The 24,391-nt window shown below is 43.3% G+C and overlaps 1 protein-coding gene across 1 annotated transcript in view; it reads right to left on the reverse strand.

Annotated features, from left to right (window-relative positions):
* Positions 1-24,140, reverse strand: part of STMN2 (stathmin 2) — a 47,324-nt gene extending 23,184 nt beyond the window's left edge. The window contains exon 1 of the mRNA XM_009942091.2: positions 23,895-24,140. Within this exon, the coding sequence (XP_009940393.1) occupies positions 23,895-23,913 (19 nt within the window). The 5' untranslated portion in view covers positions 23,914-24,140. The remainder of the gene's footprint in view (positions 1-23,894) is intronic.
* Positions 24,141-24,391: the final 251 nt, after the last annotated feature.

The raw sequence follows: 24,391 nt of genomic DNA on the forward strand, positions 1-24,391 counted from the left end.
TTAGAAACTGCGAAGCCACCTCCTGCATTGGGTAAACATTTCCATGCTATTTCTTCGTGAGCTCTTTACTTGCTAGTCCAGGCAAGATGTCCCGCAGGCTTTCAAGGGCACCAGTGCAATGTCTGCATCAGCAAGCAGGGAAGGACCGCAGGACTGGATCTCTGGCAGGAAACAATTCTAAGGATTCCATGCCCATACTGTATGTGTTTTGAGGGTCTCTTCTTTAGACTAGTTCGGTCCCGTGGTCTGAACAAGTGTTAGTGCCTGGAGCATAGCAGAATGCACATCGTCCAGTTCCATTACCTGTCAAGCAAGCCAGTTTGTGCACTCTGAGATCGCTCAGCACTGTGAGCCAAAGCATGGTCAGCTGGGGTGTTTTGAAGAGTCTTTTTGAAAGTGCTCTCCTGATCTCAGATAACATGCTTATTCAGATACATCCCGTATTCCTCCGCTAATGACAGAAAATTAGTCCATTACCAGTCCTGCAGCTCACTTGCCCATTAAATGAAGCTAATAAGGAAGAGTGCTATGGCTACCATTAGAAATCAGCAAAGACTTACCTGTTGCTGGGGGAAATAGGAAGATTAGGGAAAACACCAGTAAAACTACCCTTTCTGTTCTCATCTGTTATCCAATAGATACAAGGAATTTTTTAGAGTTTACAATGTAAAATGAAAATCTGTCCTGACTGATGGGCCATGGGCAATTTGGGTCGCATTTTGTTCCTTGGCAAAGCACAGCTAGGACAGGTTGCTGTGTCACAGCAGAGACCCTTATTCATAAGCAAGACTATTTTTAACACAAGAAAGCAGAGAGATAAGTGTAAACGTTACTTGTAACTAACATCTGATGAAGGGAAATTTCACTTTTGCCTTACTGAATCCAGTCCACATGTAATGAAGTGTTACTGATTTTTGATGCTTGAAGTCCCACTAGCCAACTAGTTCTTTAAGTTCTGCCCACCTGGAAGGAAACAGAAACTGGCATGATGGCCACGGCCAAATGTGCAACCTATAGCACGGCTCAGACTGGCCCTTGCCAGTCACCTGTGAGACAGTCAGCCTTCTGAGACTGAACTGAAATCCTGCTTCATTTTCTGCTTTGGAAGAGACTGCAGGACTAAGAATTGAGATCAGGCGAAGCATGAAATACAAGGGCCAGAAGACCTACCACAGCCGTCCTTTACATCGATTTCTCACGGATGTTGTTGACAAAGAAGTTTGTCACAAATTTCACTTTGTTAATGCTCCCTTTGAAGTGCTAGAGATTTTGCTTTGTCAAGACAATACCTTCAGTCATGAAAAGCCATGTCATTTTGTGAACACCAACAGGCACACTCCGTTGGCCAGTATACTGTTTTTTTTAAAATCCACTTTAGTAATGTGATGCATTCTTTTCTGTCAAATGAAATGGTGTTATACGATCGTAATGCAATTGTTTCCCCACAGCTGGTGGGGTATTTGAAGAAAGCTGCAAGATGAGCGCTGGTATAGTGGTGAACTAGTGTTGGGACTAGCACATAGGACTGGGGGAAGTAAAACTCCAGATGTGGCATGAGTGATAGGGATTCTACATGTCATTTTATTTTTGGCACTTGTCTGAGATGTATGAGCCTGGAATTCACTTTCATTAATGCTGGCCATCTAATATTTAACACAGCTAGTTTGCAGCAGTATTGAAAGCTTTCTTTTTAGTCAATGGAGAAATAAGCACCACCAGAGAATGACTCGTCCCATTCTAAGAGAGACGTCTATGGTAAACAAATTAGGTTGTCTTAAGGCCAACAAATCTCCCTCCATTGTCAGAAAACCTAAGGATGTTCACAGGCTTATGGAGTCGCTAATGATGAAGGGAATGAAATCAAAAGCATCTGCAGTCAATACATCTTATGGATCCCTCACACTCAGCCATGAGTGACATCTCATTTTGGTGGTTCACACAGGTGTAGCTTCTTTTGTGACTGAGTGCAAAACACTGCTCAACAGAGTATTCGGTGTGAGTCCATCTCACAACCTCATGCACATCTGTACTTGTCCAGTTTCCCCAACAAAAATTAGATTGCTTTAAATTGTACTAACAGCTCATGGGCTCAGAGTGAAGGCAGTCGAGATGAGCTGAACTGAACTGCCTCTTTAACACCCCATAGTGTTCACATTTCACTGCTGGGAAAGGTGGCACAGGACCCTCACTCGAGGTCATTCTTTGGTGACCAAGACTTTAAAATCGCACTCTTCATATACTGCAATGCAGTTTAATGTAGAGACGAGTACAGAGTTTTGGTCATGTCCCCTACTCCTGAATTTTGTGCTATTTCTGTATCTAGGTCATAGAGTAAGCAAGTACTGAGAAGGAAACAAGAAGTAGAAAATAAGGAAAAGAAATTGTGAATTACTGAGTTTCCTCTGTCAACAGCGACTCTAGCATTTCCTACCACATGTCCAGAAAATGAGAAAGAACGAACTTGGACAGATATAATCTGCTTTTGTGGCAACTCAGATTTTTAAAAAGTAGTTTTAGGCATCAATTTCTGTAACCCTCATGACTGTTCTGAGGTCACTAAAGCTACCTAGGTTTCAGCAGAAGTACTAGTGATTTTATTCTTTCCAACAGGAGATCCTTTCAACAAACAGCTTTGAAAAGGCTTGGGATGGAATCACGCATTAGTGTCATTCAGAAAAGCACAGGGTAGCAGTGAAATCAGGGAGCACTGCAGCATCAGTTCTTCAAAACACAAGAAAAGATGCAGCTTCCTGTTAAGATTGTGTCAAGTTGTACCAACGAACCCTGCCCTCAAGAGCAAGCCCTTGCACACCGCTTCTGCAGCATAGTTCAGGTGACAGCACAGGATCCGGCTGGAAAGCCCATCCCAAGGAATACACAGGTAGCCGTCTGTTTATGCAAAGACTGCCCAATAACGATTTTCTCACATCTACGGTGTGTAGATACAAGCCCATGCAAACACGCAGTCTGACTGAAAATTCCCCCTAAATTTACAGCTTAGTCCTTGATTATTACTATGGACTTTTGGACTAAAACGGACTGCTCCAGATGCCACATCTGCGATTATTACTTAATGCATGTGATTGGATTCAAATGTCTTTGTTCACTTTTTTTTGATGTCAGAATATTAAGATGTGAAGTTACAATTTTGTATTATTTCAATTTACATGATTTTCACAGCTGAAACAATGAGAAAATCCATTTACTGAACCCTGACTGTTATGGTCATCTGTGACATGAGTTAAGAGGAGTATTTTGTCAGGCTAATGCAACTGCATTGTCAAAATGAGATTTTAATGGAAGGGATTTTTTTTGAATCTGGAAAAAATATATTCTTGTCATGGTTACTCAAAACAAACAGTGATGCAGATGCCTTGCCATAGTCACTATTAGAGAGTCTTGAGCCAGATTGTACTATTTACAGTAATGTAAACAGATGCATTTCCTTACAATGTGGAAGGAATAGAGACATGTGCCTGTCCAAAGCCTGTCAGTGCACTCAGGGCCCTGATGACATTGCATGCTGGTGGAAACATGGGAAGAACAGAAGTAAGCCACACAAGAAAGCTATGGGTAAGCCTCTCCTCCTTCTCCAGCTCTGCAGAAACTAGTCCGTAGCTGTGGCAGAGCCAGATGCTGCACTCCCTCTTGTGAGCCAACCCTTTGGAGAGCCAGGGCATCACATCAACATGAGGACGCTCTTGGTAGCGCAGTTCCAGCAGTCCGCTGGGACTGAGGGGAAGGCAACAGAGCCCAACGTCCATACAGAGGTCTCCCGCCCTCCTGAAACCCATTTGAACTTCAGTGAACTTCAGCTAGGCTGTACAGCCCCAGGCTGGGGTGAACTGTCGTCACAAATGTCCCCAGGCCAGGGTGGGCAATTGCCTCAAACATCCATCAGGAGAAACTGATAAACATACTCAAATTAATCTAACTCCCAAATTGGGCATTGTGCTTTGGGAACTTCCTCATCTTGATACAGGAGTGTGGAAGACCAAGTGAAACCCTGTGGAGGCAGGGTGTTGGCTTGCAAAATCGTCCTGTCATGTACGCAAGGAAGCTGAGTACATGCCTTTGGGGGAGGAATGTGAGGCCACAAACCCCCCTCATCCCCCATGCCCACTGACTCATTTTTGAGAACTCTTGGGAAGCTATGAGTCGGGCACCCGAAGGGTATAAATGGAGAGGGGGCCAGCCCTTTGCTGCACATGCCCACCTCCAGAAGACCTTGACCAGCAAGTGTGTGCCTACCACCGGAGGACTCCGACCACCAGCAGAGGCCGCCGCTGGATCCAAGGGTGCTGATATCTTTTCTCTTATTTCTGCTCTTGCTCTGTCTCTGGCTTTCTCGGCAGGTAAGGGTAATGTTGGTACAAGCTTGTCAACCTGCTGTATTCCGTGGTTTTGTGAAATCAGGCATTGTGTTGCTGAAACCTTTTGCCAAGTCAATATCTGTTTCCAACTCCACTGCACTAAAAGTCATGTTACGGAGTTACAGAGTTATCATCTTTTGTAATTTCACTGCCACTCCAAGTAAAGCTTTGTTTTTAGTCAAGCCTCTTGGTCATTGTTATGACTCCCAGTATCGTGTAGAGAATTAAAAAGATCACCTTCCGCTACTCCTACCGAGCAGGGCGGGACATAGACTGAAAACAAAAATTCCAGAGATTTCTTTTGCCAGGGACGAAGACCTCCTTCTTCAAGGTCTGCCTTGCCTTTGCAATTTTTTCAAGGTATCCCCCCATATTTCTCTCCCTACCTCCACATCCCATCTCCCTTCCCCCAGTTTTCTTCTCATACAGCTTTTCCTGTAGGGAAGGATGTGAGCTACTAAAACAGACCTTGACACAATGGAGAGGATGAACAGTGAGGAATGAACTCAAAGGCTACAGTACTACTAAGACAGCTTTATTTCCTGCTGGTTAACTGAAAATAACGGTTTATTTTTTTGCAGTGAGAAGTTCTACCCCTGTTCTTCAAGACACTTTGGCAGGATGCTCACGTGTAAGCTGCTGAACTTATGCCTACCTTCACAAGACACCATATCAGCCATAGATAGTTCCTGACCCACTATTAGCACCTAAGTGAGAAAGTCATGTAAGCATTAATAGTTTGCAAGCCTTTCATGCAGCCCCACCCAGTAACCATTCTGATACCTGCTGTCTCCTGTATTCTGTGGAAGCGCAAAAGACTGTGGAAATTCAGCTATGGGATGATGTAAACTGAAGACATTTTCCTGAAAGTGAATTGGATGGAAAAAGGGAACAGGTGGTAGCAGCTGCACCAGAAAGAAACAACCCTCCAGACTCGGCTCACTTTACCTGCTTCAGAACTGTTGTTGGTTTTGTTACACACCTGCACATGGGGAAAACAGTCTCTTTTGGCTGGTGTTGTAGCAAGCTTGGCTCTGTTATGTCTTATAGAAAAATCCTCAATTTTACTTTTAGTTTAGCAACGATTCTGCACATTATCATTCTGGGTCTGAGCCTATCATTACATTTCCTGTTCTCAAGAAAAATCCCTATCCCCTGAGCTATCACTCAGAGTCTTATATGAATGATTTAAAGATCTAAACTTTTAAGCCCTGGAATTTCTGAATGGATGGATTTGCTTTCCATGATTTAATGCTCACTGTGTGTAACGCATTTCCTTCAGATTATATGCCTGATGGGTTGTGACATATCCTTTTGCCAGCACACGAAGCCATTAAACTGTTTTACTTCTGAGACAAGTTACATATAAAATGGCTTAAAAAGCCAGATATTTCACTCCAAAATTTCCACTAACATGACTTGAAGATCTCCCCAGTAAGCAGCACTGAAGCAGAACCTCAGTCTCCACACGGGCTAATAGGAGTGTTTTCAGGAATGCTAATGTTCATGTGTGGAGGCCAGAAGAGCAGAAGGCTTGTCAGAGCTTCTCCTCAACACATCCATTGCAGCCCTGCTGCACGCAGGTTATCTTGTCTCAGCATCTCTGACATTGGGGCTACCACCTCCACCAGCCTGCTTTAACAGAAGCCTAGTAGAGTTTGCTTCAGGACTTCCCTGCAGGAGGACAATCCCCAGATTTACGATCCTCCCCTGGTAAGTGGCTGTGTAGCGTTTACAAGCCCCTCAATCCATGCCGTTTCTCGGGTGCAAAGCTGTGCTGCTTGGCTTGGTCCTGGGCCTGTGCCAGTGGCCGAAGCACCAGGGGCGGATGTGCAAAGGCGGCAGTACTGCTTCAGTGTCCTCCTAACAGATAACAAGCAAGGTGTGGGGTGGACTGACTAACAGCTTGGAAGGACAGAAGTTGCAGAGACTGCAGGTGCCTGCTTTCCCCACGACAGTCCTGGCATGCAGACATCAGCCACTGCAATGGCAGCATGCCTACAGCTTTCTGCTGGCTGGTGATCCATGCACTGGGTGGGAAGTGCAATTGTGAGCACACTGGCTTCCTCTGGAGCACCCATCGGAGACAAGGCTGTCGAAGACTGCTGCTGTCTCCCATCATGCCCTTAAGGTCATCTCATTGTACTGTGGGAGCACGTGGAGGCCCAGATGAGATCTGCGCTGCTTCTGTACAAGCACGTTGGACGCGAACACCCTGTGCCAAAGGGCTTGTGGTGTAATGAGAAAGGCAGGCAACGGATGCCGGACCGGGGAGGGGGGGGGGGAGTGGGGGAAACGACCCAGAGGTGAAGAAAACTGCCTCAGGTCACAGACCTGCTCTGCAGGAAAGCTTCGTGGAGAACACAGGTCTCCTGATATCTGGATGAGTGACACCTTCGTTGGCACAGGCTGTCTCTTTGAGAGTGCTGCAGACAATATGGGTGCTGGCTGCTGAAACAGGCCCTAGAGTGAGGATGCAAATGAAATATGACGATATAGAATGGCAACGGTTTAGTGACAAAGCCTGCTATGATCAAACATCATCTTCCCAAGGTATGAATCGTGCTGTGGGTTGTTTTAGCACAGCAAGAATGGGTTACTAGAGCAGGTTGTGACAGAGCTGGCTGCCAGCATTTCTTTTATTTTTCTGAATCTCGTCCTCAGCCATGTGTGTCTGGAACAGCGGCATTTGCTCAGTTTTTTCTAATGATCTCTCAAGAGGCCTTCGCTGACTTAATTCTGCATCAGCCTGATCCCTTTATGCAGGCTTGACAAACTCTTCCTGGTCTTGCATCACCCAACCATGCGTCACCCACTGACACTGGATGTCATTTTATTCCACGGTGGCTGTGTAATATCATGCCTAGAGAGTAATGACATAATCCTGGCATATTGTCAGTCTTCACAAATGAAGTAAGAGTTCTGCTACTGTTTCTTTTCATCTGGACACAGTAGCTCCTTTCTGTGCTTGTACTGATATTATTCCAATTACGTGACAAAATCCCTTCTCCTGATCTTTGTACTGAGATTACAGTCAAATTGTGTTAAGAGCCATATGGAGCTTCTCAACAGAGCAAGTTCTAGGAATTACCCACATGTTCGGAAAGCAAGCCATTGATACATCATCAAGCAAAGGAGAGACCCAAAATGCTTCAGCAAAGCAGGCAATTAGGAAAGAATGGGTAAAAAATCCAACTTTTTCGGTCTTCATTATTCAGCGAGTCTCAGCTGTTGTAGAGTACCTCAGACAAGGGTACAGAGCTCCATTGCTACCAGTTTCCACTAACAGAAAGTCTGGGCCTTGACATTTTTCCGGGATCAGATATACATGTGGTTTTAATAGAACTGTAAGTCAGGTATAAAAAGTGTGGTTTTTTTATAATTCATACAGGAGTTGTAACCACAACCCTCACTAATGCACATCTTGTACCATTCCAAAGTGCAGATATCTTTGATGTCTTCCAATGTTTTAAAAATTGTGCTTTGAATAGATGAAAGCCAAAATATTAGTTAGTCGTAACTTAAGGATCAGAAAACAATTAGCAAATTCAATTGCAAGGTGCTTTAGGTGAAGAAAATACTGAGGGCAATCAGCTAAGTAGAAATTTGTGTTTGTATCCTACGGGACAAATGCAATTATAATTTGCAGTAGGGTTGGACTCTTGATCTTTATATTCCAGTAATTAAATGCATTCCTTGCTTGCTGAGTCATTCCACTGAGTGCAGATCCTATTGCAATTATTTTCACACCGTAATTATCAGAAGAAGCCATTTCAGAGACAATATGCTGCTGTGAGGGCTGTGAAAGGTACCTCTCAAACTAATAATTTCACATAGCCTTCAAAAACAATTTTATATTGTCTGAATAAGAAACACATAGAAGATTCATTAGTTTGTTTATACATTGGTGTATACATAAAAATGTATATATATAAAGCTTTTTTTACAGAAGTTTATTGGTTGATTTGAGCAATCTGCATGTATTTAATGTACTTAACCCAAAGCGAAATATGTGTAACTGGATCTTTATGTTACACAATCACCCTTACTGGCTGCCACTACTACTGACTAAACATCAAAATGCAAAAGACAATGAAAGGAGACAGTCTGAAAAATCCAATTTTCTTCTGGGTTTTGAATGGAATTTTAATTTTGTGGGACATTTTAAAATAAGGTTATCTCACCAGTTTGAATGAAGGCATTAGTTTGCTTTCTGTACACAATTGCAAACGACATATGTACATAGATTACTTAAAAATGAAGGTTTCCTATCCTTGCAATAATACAAACAATGGCACACACATTATAACTAGTGTTAATTAACAATATTTTAAATCGAATGCCAGAACAAAAAAAGTTCTTAGTAAATGACTTTCAAGTTTCTGTATAAAGCTGTTATATATTAGAGTTTGCCTGTTGACATACCTCGTATTTATTGAGGATTTTGCTTTAAACCCAAGTGGGTGTGATATTGGAAACTGTGTTGCAGATGCTCTGATATTCTCGTTTATACTCTGGTGCTTTATATCATACGACTTAAGTCCCTTTTTTGGTAACAAAGACTATAGAAATTTAAATGCTTTTATATAAGAGTCTACTCAATTGGGCATATGTGGGAGCATGAGGCTGTCTTTTTTAATGACAAGATACTCTGAAGGACTGAATTTCTGGATTTAGAGAAATTTAGTCCTCAGTTGAACAAAGTCTCCTTATGTAGGCAGCCTAGCAAGAGTGTGTTTATCCTTGGAGAAATCCTTTGCTTCAAAAAGAGTATCTTTAGGTTTTGAAGGACTTTGAAAGCACTGCACAAAGTAAGCAAAAATGACAGCAACTCCCTGACCAAGCATGTTAATAAAAAGCAGAGTCTGTAAAACTCATCTTTTCATTTGGTGTCCTCTCCTAACAAGTGGGCAATAGAATGACTAGCAAAAGTATCTTTTGGCAAGTCCGCAAATCTAGAAACTTGGGCTACTTCTCAACTTCAGAATTCAACATGTTCACCGTGAAAATCTATTTTCACAGCATTTAAACACATAAGATAATTTTCTGCTGGTCTTGCACACAGTCCTAAAGAGAATACAAATGCCCAAGTGATATTCCAGATGATGTTTCAGCGTGTGGCTACGTAAACCTGTAACTGACAACGCTGAAAGATGAAGTCTAAGCACCAAAACAGGAACAGATACTGGTGCAGCGATATTTTTAAAAAATAAATTTACAGAAATAAATTCGGCATATGTATGTTGGTTCTGAAAGTCTCACAAGGAAGAGTTTCTTTGCTAATTCTTCCACCTTTCTTTTAAAGCAGTCAGATTGAGAAAACGGAGAGAGCAGGAAGGCCAGAAGCAGAGGTGCGTGTGAATCAACAGGAGGGGAGGCTGGGTTCACCAGTGGTTGAAGGTATTTGGTGCTGTGGAGCTGCACCTGAGGTACCGCATGCAGTTTTGGGCCCCCAGTTTAAGAAGGATACGAAGGAACAGGTGAAGGTCCAGTGGAGGGCTACCAGGAAGGTGAGGGACCTGAAGTATATGGCCTGTGAAGGGTGGTGGAAGGCGCCAGGTTTGTTTAGCTAGCCGGTTACAACTATTTGAAGGACAGACCAATGAAATGACAGACCCAAACTCTTTCCGATAACATAAGAAGGAACAACAGCCACAGATTGTGGCTTGGGAAGTTGTGAGATCATCCATTCAGAACTTAGCTAGACACAGTGGTGATGGTCCTTCCTCAAGCAGGAGGATAGGCTAGATAACCTCTAGCTGTCCTTCCAACCAGTTTCTCTGCAGTTCAATTTCCAGAGTGAGCTCAATTTTATGCATGCCGTTGTGGGAGGGAGGGCTTGCTAGCAACCTACAAGCCCCAGCTCCACTCCTCTTTGGTATTCACATCTTTTAGTGCTTGCTACCCCAACAAAAATGCATCTCATCTCACTGGACCTCTGCACTATGGCTATGATTCCGGATTTGTGCATTAGCTGCAGAGTCTCGGTGAGCTCATCTCCAGCACACTACAGAACCTAATCCCTCAGGCTCCTCCCCTGGCCCTTCTCCCAACCACTCACTCACTCTCTGCCCTTCACCCTACCTCCTTTCTTGCCAAAGAACATCATGGTTTCCTTTTTCCAAGAGCATCTCATAGAATCACAGAATCATAGAATGCTTTGGGTTGGAAGGGACCTTTAGAGGTCATCTAGCCCAACCCCCCTGCAGTGAGCAGGGACATCTTCAACTAGAGCAGGTTACTCAGAGTCCCATCCAACCTGACCTTGAATGTTTCCAGGGATGGGGCCTCCACTACCTCTCTGGGAACCCCTTCCAGTGTTTCACCACTCTCAGTGTAAAAGATTCCCCACCCTCATTGTAAAAAATTTCTTCCTTATACCTCATTGGGGTAGCACCGGAAAAAGACCCTGTCTGTTCAGCTGTTAGACTTCAGATGTGGCAATCACCATAGGCCACCTCCCTAGCCATTCTCCCTATTTTTTGAAATGCAGTCTTCCAAGTACCCTTTCAGATTTGGTAAAAACTCTCTCAGCACTTAAGCTTGTTTGCAAAAGAAGCAATAAGCCATACAGAATACACACAGCCAATAAAAAAGATACATAAAAGTAAACAAAGAGAATTGTTGTCACTATTCTTTTAGCTTTGCCTCGTTGGGAAGACTTTGTATAGCTTGCAGAGTCTAAATGATCATTTCATTCTTGGAACTGTTGCAAATAAAATAGCAGTCTGGTCATCAGTATTAACTTCTGTAGCATAACAAATCTGGTGTCTCCGCAAGTTTTGCTACTGAGCAAAACCACAAAATCTTAGTGGAAATAGAGCATGTAGGCATAAATGTGCCTATTTTAACCAGAAATTGGCACAATTGAAGACATTAATATAGGTCAAACTTAAGACCTAACTTAGACCATGAAATAAATCTGAAAGATTTATTTAATTGGACATTCTTTGCTTTTTTTAGTAAAACTGATTTGGGCAGTGACAAGAACCAATGAAGTGACTTGTGTGAAGTGATGGGTGAAATCGTCAATAATCTTGACTCCAGCTAGGTAACAAGCATTTTCCAGCTTATCACATCCTTTCTTAGACTGAAAAAAAAATACATGCAAAGTACGTATGTTAAAATAAAGCTTCAACTTGAGCACCCACTGAGCTGTGGCCATTTATCAGTGGTACTCTAGAAACCCACCTAGAAGATTCAGCCCATGTCCTGCATCATTGTACTGTTGCAAACTTCTCCTAACTCCCAGTAAAAATAATTACAGTAGTTTGAAGTTTTTGTCAGTCCTGATAATGAGTGATTAGTACTGTATTACTAGCAATCAGATCGTTTGTGGATGAAATCCCAGCCTTGTTTGAAGTCAACCAAAAAGTTCTCTTTGACTTTGGTGCATTTGTTTTAGCCAATAGATGCTTTCTGAGGCAGCTTTCTAAGATGAAATTTTTGAGCTATTTGTCACGTCTGTTATTCTGTGGCTTTCAGATTTTTCTGTACGATCTTTGACTCAACTATCTATGCAGCTGTTATTACTAATTATCTGATTTATATTTTTACTATTGTATCCTGCCATGTCTTTATGCATATATTCATTTGATTGTCTCCATTAAGAAAATAATACCACTCAGCAGCATACTGCTAAAATCCATCATAGTTAGACATAGATTATAAATATTATTGAGGACTTTAATCAGAAGATGTGTGAAATGAATGAGAAAAAAAGAAAAATAAAGAATGACAGCCTCTTCTTTGAAACCATGCTGACGATTCAAAGAAATTAGTGTATTATTCAGAATTGATTAGCGTGGCTGAGAGACATCAATTGCTAGTGGGATACTTTTGTTACAGTTGATGCTACAATAAAACTAGAAGAAGAACCACTGGTCAGAAAAAGTGACATGCGTTTTAAGTAGCTTTACTCAGATTTGCATAATAGAAATACATTGATTTCTGAACACGTAAAATTAGTGCATAAATGTCTACACTACAGCAATTTATGCAGACTTCCAGTAATACGACTGTTCCCAATTGTTTCGTGATCCACCTCTGTTTTTCATCTTTCTCTTCTCCTTCCCTCTTTTATACCATTTTTCAATTTAGTGTTTTTTTTCCCGTTCTGAAGTATTACTGAAGATTTCTAGAATTCATTTGCTCTGTCAATCTATTTATCTCTCTGTAGCTATCTGTCTATCTGTCTGTCTCTCTGTCACTATTTTTCTGCAGTACTGGCTTCCACTTATACAGAACAGGATCTTGATGAATTCAGGGACACCGGTCTGCTAGCAGATCAACCACACGAGGAGCCGATCCCTGCAGAGATGCTCCATTGATTTCTGTGGGGCTCTGGTGTGAGGGTGCTTGGCTCATTTTGAATAAAAGAGGATCTCCACTTGCAATAGCTAGATTTTCATGGCACTGTGCACTAGCATATCCCAGCATCAACAGGCATTAAAGGCAAATCAGAACTTCTTTGTGTTGTTCAGCCAGTCCTTTAGAATAGACCTATCAAACTTCCAGGACTGGCTTGGCCATCACATTTTTCAGCATCTTCTAAAAGTAACGGGAGCTGGAGATATCGAAATGTCAACTTATAACAGCCTGTTTTGTCTCTTTTGTTGTATAATCAAATTCTTTTTCCCATATTAAAAAATCTCTTTTCCTGTATAATCAAATTCTGCTTTATTAGTGCAGCTGGCTTTTACATGACTTTTCACAGTTATAAAGGAGATGTTTCCTTCCTAAGCTGCTGCTTCGGGAGATTTAAAGGGGAAAAAACGGGTTCATCAGACAAATCAACATGAGTCTACTAGTATAGATTTGCACTGCTTTAGGATCTAATTCCAGCAAAGTTGGTGTTCCTGGCCTTTGTACATCTTAGCCACTTCAATGTGTGACCCACACACCACAGTGAGCCACTGCTATTTCCCACCTTGTACCACCTTTTTTACTTACACTGCACTAGAAAATATGGGAGTCCTCCTTCCACTGAGTATCGCTTTGTTAAATTACAATGACTTGGCCTCCAGTTTTCTTGGCTGGAGGGCTGCCTCTTGCTGAATTTGGGAGAAGCTTTTCACAAAAATAATTTCATTGTTTCTGGGAAGATGACTAGGGAAAAATACACAGCTTGCACGTGGTAAATTAAACAAGCACTTACTGTATTTGTTTGAAAGGCTCTAGCGCTTTCTGTCAGGAAATCATTCTTCATTTGAAAAATCTCCTCAGGCCTGGCTCTAGAATAAATCATTGAAATATCTGATTCCAGGCTTCAACCATGGCTGGGAGAGACATGTCCATGCCTTACAGCCAATTTCTCTGAAGACACTTTGTGCTGGACGTGACTGATTCCACATGGGCTGAGAGTGATGCTTCGAACACTGCTCCTCCTGGTTGCTCTGGACCAGAGGAGTGCTGGAAATTGAAAAAAGAAGAGGAAACAACTATCCTGTGGTCTTAATTCCTCCCCTTCTGGCCCTGCAGAAGTGTGGAGGATTGTCAGGAGGAATGGGCTGTGTGAAGGGGTGAGAGCTGAATCTGCCTGGTGGAAGAAATTGCCGAGAGCAGATGAATCAAAAAAAAAGAAGGAATAGTAAAAAAAAAGCTACAGTCACTCAGGGGATGGGGCGATTGAAACTGGACCAAGAATGAGGGTGATGCTATGACTGACTGGGTAATGAGGCCGTGTTAAGAAAATGAGGGAAATGGATTGGGACTGGAAATCAGTAGGTGGTGGAGATGGAGCAGATGGGAAACTCTGATTAGGAAGGCAGATTGTTCACAAGAAAGTTCAGAGTCATCTGAAATGGAAATCTTCTTGACTGTTAGCTCAGACGTTCCTGTAACATGTAAATGACACTAAAAAACTGTAATAGTAGAGTAGCAGTCCAGGGACAGACTGAGGTCCATCTGATATAATATTCTGTTTCCAGGATACTTTTTCTTAATTTTTGTTTTAATCTAGGAAATTGTATCTGTGTAACTGCACAGAAATGTACTAAATGTAATTTTGTAACCTTTGTAGTGTAGGTTACTCCTGTTTGCTTCTTTAAATGCCTTGAATTTTCTGCCAGAGTTCAGTATTTATCCTCACTATTGCCATTTTTCACCCTTTACTGTACTGTTCACATCTTTCATGCAGAAGAGATCAGGATACCAGCAGAGCTGAGCCCTCTAGAATAGCACTGACAAGCTATGTAAACTGATAATTACAATTTTGCAGAGTACTTAAAAGTACCTCTACCACATTTCATCCTGTTTTTCAGGCCTCCCACCACAAGAAGGTGGAATTTTTTACACTGCTTAATTGAATGCAATATGATTCTCTCAGTAAGATAGTTTCCTTCTTAATGTTTCATGCAGAAAATGCGAATGCACTTCATAATGGAATAATGTGAATCTTTAATGCAGACTAAAATAAATATCTTACTATTACTTCTCTTGAGAAGTCCTTACTGACATTTTACTCAGAAAATAGCGATATTTAGAGAAGAACATCATTTCCCCAGCAAACAGCTATTTGCCTTAAGAACAAGTGCTTTGTTGACAAATATTAAACATCTAGGTTTTTAAACCACAATAAGTATGGGCTTCTTTCCTGTCTACAACATATAATATTGAAAGCTCCCTGACTGCAGTCTTGACAGTGTCAAAAAATATCTAAACATATAGAAAAGATATTAGCTTAGAAACAGTCTTTTGTATTACATTTACATAATAAATTGAATAAATGCCAGCACCTGGGGACAAAGACTGTGTATTCAAGACTATAAACATGACTGCTGAGTGACATCAGTCACTATTTTCACTTGAGTGACGTAAGAAGCAAATATATCAAAATTATTAAATGTAGTATTTAGTAAAGACTAATAACATGGGTTACAGAAATGAATTTCACTTTCAAAAGAAGCCTTTGAAAAACTGTAGAGCTTGATTCATGCATTCATTTTAATATAAAAGATTTCCTAGGAACATGCAAACATTTCTTATGGCTCCATTCAGGTAACTGGAGGATTTGCAGCACAAATATACCAGTAAACCAAAAAAATTAATTTTTGCTACACCTTCACAGATAAATGCAGGTAAAAATTTTTGTACTTCTTTGACTTGGATGTGGTCTCTACAGTCTTTTGAAATGGAAAAAATAATAACCATAATAATATTAGACACTTCAGGGAGCCCTGCCAATGAAATCCCAGCAGAAACCATCCTAGTGGAATCCAGAGGATGAATTTGAACATGTGTATATCAGAAATCTTAGGCCAAAGGGACAATTTGTGTTTCCAATAACTTTAGAAAAGATCAAAAATGGTATCAAGATCAAAAGTTACAGCTATGTAGTCACTTAGTGACTAGTGAATACATTTAAATGTAAAAGACTTAAACAATAAAAAGTGCTTTCGCTAGCTTCAGGTAAAGTACACCTTAGCTTAAGGTAAATTCTCAGTTTGTAGACTTCTACGTCTATCAGTAGTATAAAACACACACATCATTATTTTTTCTTTACCTATGAAATTCCCTAAGGATTATAAAAAGTACCTGAATAGCACAGAATGCCGATACAGCTTTAGAAGGTAAGTTGCTCTGTTTCCTAATCTGATCAGTATGGGTTTTTGCAACTGCTCTAACATCAGATCATTGTTACACATTTCCATGCAGTATGGAACATAACCTCACATCACACCTGTAAGGCAAGTATATCAGATTATCATCATCTTAATGAAGAGAACGTCAGGTCATAAAATGATTAAGGGACAAACCCAATAAAGGAGCTAGGTGCCTAAAATGGTATTTAAGAAAAGTTCAGGCTTCTGAATCCAAAATGCGGATTCTGCCAATTGCTGCACGGCTCCAGAGAGATCATGCAAATCCATAAATACCACAATTTGTGCTCTTCAAACCGGTGGTGCATTGTAGGGTGCTACTTTTTGTATAAGCAAGGCTACCTCAGATTTGAAATGTTTAATCCCCTAACATTGGGAATTGGGTGTTCTTCCGAACCAGTCCTCATCCTCTGCAGAAATCTGTGTAGCCCGTTCCCTGAGAGCACGTACATAGACAGGGCAGGGCCCTTCCTAAGGGGCAGACACTGCTTCATTTCAAAACGCAGCTGAGGGGAAACGTTGCTGGCCATCTTACTCCTGCTCTTTGGTACAACCATCTGGAGTGAGCACCTTGGACTGGGAAATGCCAGAGCTGGGTTCAATCTCTTTCAGAAATGAGGGATTTAAACTGAAGCGTCCTAATTGCCACCCAGAGAAACTCAAGGTTTATTTTCTGCTCCCTCAGCTGTTTCTGTTTTGCTGTGTCATGCAAAACCCAGTGACGGTCCTATAAGCCAGGGCTTCCCAGTTACTAGGTGGAGGTCACCCACCCTCCTGTGTGCTCTCTTGTCCTCTCCCCAGCACAATGCTCTTCCCTGGGGAGGGTGGGAAGGGGCCACAGCCTGATGGCTCTGGTGTTCTCTGGGGATGAGGGGCATGCAGGGACAAGGGCCACCACATCCCAGTGCCACACTCGGAGGCCGAACACCAGTGTCTGGCTGAGGGAGAGGACTGCACCCATTGCCATATCTTCTCACCACGATGGTGAAGACCAAATCAGGGTTTCTCTGTGGCTGCGGGTGAATCACCCAAGGGATGGCTGAAGCCTCACCATTCTCCCCTGTATTTCCCTCTGGTCACTGAGTCATGAGCACATCCAGTCCGGCAGACCTCAGCGATGTGGTGTCCAATCACGGCCAGTAGCACTGACTGCTCCCCACGTGCTGTGGAGGCACAGTCACACCTGTATCCCACCACAGGTGACTCAGAGCTTCACTAACTCTACCCTCAGTCACCTCCCTAAACTAACCCACCCACCTGGGGCAAAACTGGTAAAAAAGCCCTCACCAAACCCCAACAATCCTGTTCTGTGACAGTGTGATGAAGGATCACAATTTCTTCACAGAGTAACTGCAACAACAGTGATGAGTTCTGTGTATTAGAATGAGTGCATAAATGATAATTTATTTACGAACTTCTTGGATTAGACAGCTACACCTACAAAAGATAACGTTACTAAATGTATTCAGCAAAGCCTAATGTTCCATGTAGACACTGTGCATCAGTTTAGCAGCACATCCTGGCAGAAAGAGCTTAAATTTGCTTCATTTCTAAAATACATATTAGCAGACAGGAAAAAGAAAAACATAATAAATGGAAGAGAAAATGAAATTATTACAGAGCAGCTTTGTATGCTGGTATTGCTCAGATACACAATGTCATGAATATTTTGTTCCCAAGGGCCAGAATTTCTGCATTAGTCCATTTTTTTTGACTGAGAATGCAGGTCTCTGCAGACGGAGGTCTCCAAAGCAATTTTCTCTGTTTTTGGAAAGTGCTGAGCAACTAGAGCTCAAGATACTGCCTGCACTGTAGTCATGGGTGCCGAGCACCTTTCAGGATCGAGGTAATGTGTCCCAGGTAGAACTGCTGGCTGATGTTCACAGGGGGACTCACACATCCAAGTGGGATCAACATTTTTTAAAATTAATGAAAAACAACACCACCTCAGACTGTATCCACAGAATTCATAGCCTGAGAATTATGTGTGCTCTAGGGAGAACTGTGAATAGCAGCCATTCCTCCAAATCAGCGACCAATTTCTGTGTCCCAATGGGCTAAGGATCAGCTGACGGTGCTGAGGCCAGTGGCTGAACTCCATTGACTCCAGTGAGGCAAGACTCGTTTGCAAAGTTCATTCCTCTATCAACCATTTTATAGATACTGCTGAAGAAGACATGTTCTCTACAAGCCGCCTGATGACAGCAACAGTTTTTGTTCATAAAGGGGACTTGTATGGAGAATTAACATTGGATTTTTGAAGGCATTGCTGCAGAAGTAAGTAAGCACTGCTGGTTCATGACTTGACATTTCTTCCTCCTTACAGTATTGGGCACAACCATTGAGAGTGCCAGGATAAAGAGTTTTGAAGGCTGATAATGTAAGTTGAAAGGCAAATGTACTCAATTTATATACAGTCTGGGGGAGCACACTCAGCGAGAAGGCTTGTTGGAGTACTTCCACTTCGGGCTCTGTTGCCCACTGGTTGTTGGGCTAGGAGGCACCCTCAGTCCCTTACGTTCAGGTGGTGGCTTTCTTGCTGTATAATATTTATCACAGCTTTTAGTGAGCTAATTTTCCAACTACATCAATTATTTGGAGTGACACCATTTTTGGATGCCTAGTTTAAGACACCTAGGTCTTAATGTCTTTCAGAAGTGCTGAACATCTCTTACTCCTTTTGACTATAAACTAATAAGGTAGTTAAACTAGACCTACGTGAAAATGTCACACAGGTCAAGTATCGCCCAGGACTACTTGTCATGGGAACCCTCTGATCTCTGTGTTTCAGACTACATGATAACACCTACTTCTCACAGAAGGTGTTTAGAAGAATTAACTAGTCAATTTTGTAAAGTCTTTGAAGGCTAAAATGCTATCTAAATGTATTGCTGGATATGAGCTATATGATAAGGGGTAATAGTTTTAAATTAAGAGAGGGTAGATTTAGATTAGCTATAAGGAAGATATTTTTCACAATGAGGGTGGTGAAACACTGGAACGGGTTGCCCACAGAGGTGGTGCATGTCCCATCCCTGGAAACATTCAAGGCCAGGTTGGAGGGGGCTCTGAGCAACCTGATCTCATTGAAGATGTCCCTGCTCACTCCAGCGGGGTTGGGCTAGATGACCTTTAAAGGTCCCTTCCTACCCCAACTATTCTAAGATCTCTCTTGTATAATGAGTTTTTTTAATCAATGCTATTAATTTAAAAATGGAGAATTTTTTTCTAAATAAATTAATGTAAATGTCATTTGAGAAAAATCTAACCCTGAGGTTAGATTACACATATATTTATAGTAAAAAATAGGTGTGCAAAATGTGATCTAGAGAAATGTACTATCGTAGTGCAAATACCAAAGAAATTGAAAAAAAAAAATCCAGGCTTAATTAATTAATTATAGGAAATTCAAATTGACAGGATCAATGTGAATGAATTACAGGAATCCACCATTAAACAGGGAAGCCTTTAGTCTAAATAGAGCTTGTATTGGGACAAAGAGGTGATGGAGGTGGAGGTGAGAGAACATTTTGGAAGTGTGCAAGCTGCTGAATTTTATTTTTATTTCCTCAGCATGTTATGGGATCTCTTCCATAAGATGATGGAATAGATGACGCTCCATCCTCCTGCTTGTACACTTAACAGGGTAAGTAAAGAACTGCTACGAAGCAATACAAATTCATAGCCATATGGACTGTTTTTAAAATTATTGCTACCTGAATTCTCAAACACAGGATGAGTAATCTACTCTTTAAAAACAGAAAAAGAATGTGAATAGGTGTTAACCTTCAGTTCTCCAATGAATTGTACTCGCCAACAACTTTATATTAGCTTGGTAATCAAAATTATCAGAGAAATAAACTAAAATGTTTTTTTCTGCTAGATCTTGCCAAAATTTGGAATAACTGTATCTCAGTTAAATCACACTTGTGCTAACATTACGAGATAATAAACTCTTTTCTGAATCTTGTCTACATTCATTCTCAAAGTAATTTCCTATTTGTCTACATATACATGTAATTTTCTGACAGTTGAAAATAATTCAGTGCTGACTTGTGTTTATTTATTTATAAAAGGGGAAGAATCATATTTATTTACGAAAGGGGAAGGTTAAAACCTGCTGCTGAAAGCTGCGTAATACAGAAAGGGGCACGTTCAGTCCACATTCAGCCTGGCGCTTAGCCATATGTTGTTTAACTTGAAGCTTGGCGCTGCCATTGATGTCCAGATGACTACTCGTGTGCAACTGCTGAAGACCAAGCAATTGTTTAAGTGTGTTGGCAGAGCAGAGGCAGAATGCTTACCCCTTTGCAGTAAAAAAGCCCACTTATTAAAATAACTGAACCAGCTAAACTTAACAACCACACAGATCTTTATGACTTTGTATGTATGTTTACATACCAGACAAAGACAAAACAATAATGGAGTGCTCGGTTAACAGACAAACTTAGCAGTGACACTGCATCCATCAAGCTAAGCATCAAGCTCTGAGCTTGTAACTAAAATGCAAATAACAAAGCAGAAGAACAACTCTGAAGCACTTTTACAACAGTTTAATCAGTCTTACTGAGATATGGAAAGGAGGCAGCGTGGGGCTGCCTGAGTTCCCGTATCCTCATAATCCCACCCATTTATCACCTCACAGGGTTCCTGACTGCCTCAGGAGTCTGAATTAAAATACTTCTTTAACACATTTTTCATACACGTCATGTATTTCTGTTAGACAAATTCCCATAAAATAAACAGGAACCATAACCAGGACTGAGACTTTCTGTATGACAATTTTCTGAAGATGTTTTCATAATAAATATTCTTTAAATTAAACTCCTCAAGGAAACAATGAAATAGCGGTTTCAGAAACCTCTTCAGTTTCAGTGGCATCACCAACTGCTTCACCCTCACGCTGTCCCATACATACCCTAAGGAAGTTTATCCAACCAGGCAGATGGCCTGTTGGGTCTGTAGCGGCCCCACCTGCAAAAGCTGATTTATGTAAGGCACACCCAATGTGGTAGGGAGCGCAAGGCATGAAGAAACCCATCCACGCAACCCGGATCTCCTTCGGAAGATGGCGTCAAGGGGAGGATGCAATTTAAAAGCCCCCAGAATTTCTGTACAGTCACATTCTACGAAATTTTAAAATAAGACACACTTCACTATAAATAAATAAGTGAACAAATAGGCGTGTGTATGTGCGTGCCTGCTGTGCACCATTCATACACTATGTGACCTAAACAGAAAGAACTTCATTGGGCAGGCAGGGTGTAGTGAGCTCCAGAAGTTCTTGAGGCTGTTGAAATTCCTATGTAAGTCAAAGGAGCTTTCCTTGAAAACCTTTTATTTAACAGAGCCTAAGAGAAAATGAGGCTTCATGTTGCTTTCCACGGCAGAATATGAACACAGGCTTATCAAGGTATTTAGCATCTGCCTAACCTGAGTTATGTGAAGAGTTCTGTCCAAAGCCAGTGGGGCTACTCACATGCTCAGACACCCGCTTAAGTGCCTTGCTGGACCAGGGCCAGAAACATAATAGGGAGTGGCTTAAGCTGATTAGAAATGTTCTGTTGGCTCCAGTGGCAGCAGGATCTAGCCTTTATTGCCACTCTGCAAAACACTGTGCTCAACAGGGGAAAAAATCCAGCACTCTGTAGTTCTCTTCGTGGTCTACTGGGTAAAGCTTGAGCACAAAAGAAATGCAGCTTGTTTATCACTAACTGGAAATGTGTATGACTGAGAATGCATCTATTTTTCCACATGAAAATAAAATTTGTTGCCTTGAAGAAACTCTTGAAATAAAGTGGCTTCTTCTAGTACGCTGTCTAGATCCAAATTTCCTCTACAAACAGCTATAACAAGGACGAATAAGGTTCAAAGAAATGGTGAAGAGAATCCTTTACCTTTGTGAGTTTAAAGAGGGAAGATGCTTTTAATAACGCATCTTTCACATTTTCATTGAATATTGTTGTAATCAGCATTTTTAGAAACCTGAACTAGTTAGTTAAGTGGCTTTTTTATTGCTTGTGTATGCAGCTTGTTAACCAGGTATGAATGGGCAAACTGGCGTGGCACAGTCTGTCTGTCTCTGGGCAAACCCAATGATTCCAGGCACCTCTCCTGCTGCAGAAAACCTTTGTATTTGTGTGCTGCGAGCTCATTAATCAAAGGCTGAAGAGCCCTTTCTTCCCTAGCGACAGAATTCCTAACAGGGCCTTCTGCAGCGATAAGTCTCCGACCGACTACAAATTATCAATACTGATTACCAGATTGCTGCAGTGGGGAGGGGACGGCGTGCTCAGCACTGCAGGGCTGGCCAGACTCCCACAGCCCTCGTCTCCCTGCGTCTACGGCTGGCTCATGCCTTGCTCCCAGGGGTGCCACAGCCAGGTTTGAACGCTTCCCATCCATTCCCATTATTCGTCCGGAGTGGAACATCAGCATTCAAATAAATAAATAAATGTATAATGCATCGGGTACGGCCAGTGCCAGGGGGATTCGGTATAACTTTGTGCAGCGTGGTAAGAGCGGCAACGGGACCGCACAGAACGGGAATCGGAATGGGATTTGCTTCCCGGGGAAGGATTAGAATTCTGTTGGGGCTCTCCATCCTTGTTTTTGGGGGGTCGGTGTGTGCATGACTTTGATGGTGAATGACTGTGAAAACTTGAATTTGAATGCGTCAAACGTAGGTCCTGCCTTATTCCCCCCCACACCCCAAAAAATAAATAAAAAATAAGAAAAAACAAGGAGTAAGAGGTTTTGGATGCTTTCAGCAGCCGGACCCCACCGTCGTTCTCCTCCTCTCGCCCCCCCCGCCCCAGCCTCCCGCGAACAAAGGGGCCGGGGCGGGGGCCGGGGCCGCCGCCCTTCGCCCCCGCCGCTGACGCCGGGGCACACCAGGGACCGGGGGGCTCACCGGGGCGGGGACCGGAGCCCCCCGGCCGCGCCCCGGCCGTCCCCGCCGCTCCCCGGGGCCCAGCGGGGGCGGTGCCGCGGCGGCGGGGCGCAGGGTGCGGCTCCCGGGCGGGCGGGGTGGAAGGCGGGGGGGGGGGGGGGGGATGCTCTGCTTGCAGCTGACAAGCGCAAGACAACAGCAGCCCTGGCAGCTGCCCCCCCGGGAGAGAAAACCGGGGTGGGGACTGCTAGCGGACGCCAGCTCCCCGTGCTGCAGTGACCTACTTCAGCAGCACCCCCCCCCCCCCCGGCAGACTGCAGGTGCGGGCAGCGCCGGGGCAGCGGGCGAGCGGCGGCTCCTTCCCCTCGCCCCCCCGCAGCCCCCGCACCGCGCTGGGCTGGGCTGGGCGCGGCCGGCCCGCAGTGCGCGCCGCCGCGGGTACCCGCACCGCTGCAGCACCCCCCCCCCCCTCCCCGCCCGGCACCGCGCCCCCCGCTGCCGGCCCAGCTCGCTCCCCCCGCCCCGGGCCGCCGCCCGCAGCCCCCCGCCGCGCTGGGTTCCCCCGACCGTGCCTCCCCCCCCCATCCCAGAGGCAGCGGGGAGCGCCGGCCCCGGCCGAGGGGGCTGCGGGGGGCGGTGGGAGGCGCAGTGACAGCGGGGGGCACTGCCCGGCGCCTCGCCTCTTTTTTGATTTTTGTTTTGTTTTTTTCAAATTCCGTAATTTATATATTCAAATTCCATAATTTATATATTTAAAATAACGAAAGCCGTTTCAAAATTAGGCTGCGCTCGGGTGCCGACCTCACCCGTCGGTAAACGTTTAATCTGATTATCTCCGGTTCGGACGTTAAAAGAGCCCCGGGATGCCACCCCCCCCCCCTTTTTTTTTTTTTTTTTTATTTTCCCTGACGAAAGAAATTAAAAATACGTTCAGCGTTGTCTTGATTTTTCCAAACTTCGGGGGCGCCGAGCAGCGCGCCCAGCGCCGGCAGCAGCCCCGGCTGAAGCGAAAGCGGTGCGGTTTCTTACCCATTGCTGTTTTAGCCATGGCGGGGTGTGCGGGCTCTCAGAGGCGGCGAAGGCGAAGGGGTCCGGCTCCAGCGGCGGAGAGAGGGAGAGCAGACTGAGTAAGGCACTGAGTCAGCAGAGCGGGGCTGTGCGAGAGAAGGAGCGAGAGGCAGGAGCCCATGAATAATTATCGCTCCTCCACCCAAGCAGATTGGCTCTAGAGGTCCCCTGACATGACTCCCGCAGAGCCAGAACCTCCGGGCATTAAATATTGATCCGCCAATGGTGCTGGAGTACAAAGTGCCAGAATGCAGTTTGAAATGGAAATCGGCCCTCGAACGCCTCTCCCCCCTCGGTCTGGCTCTAATAGTACGTTCCATGTCAAACGTGTTATGTCTTACACGAAAAAAGCTGATTGGCGTTGAAGGCTCTGCTGTTGCTACCTGTAAAACATGCACAAATTCATTTTAACACGTTTTATTCAAAAGATTTGACAAAAAAACAGGGACCGATGCAAG

The sequence above is a fragment of the Opisthocomus hoazin genome, chromosome 3 (genome assembly GCF_030867145.1).
Source record: "Opisthocomus hoazin isolate bOpiHoa1 chromosome 3, bOpiHoa1.hap1, whole genome shotgun sequence".
NCBI lineage: Eukaryota > Metazoa > Chordata > Aves > Opisthocomiformes > Opisthocomidae > Opisthocomus > Opisthocomus hoazin.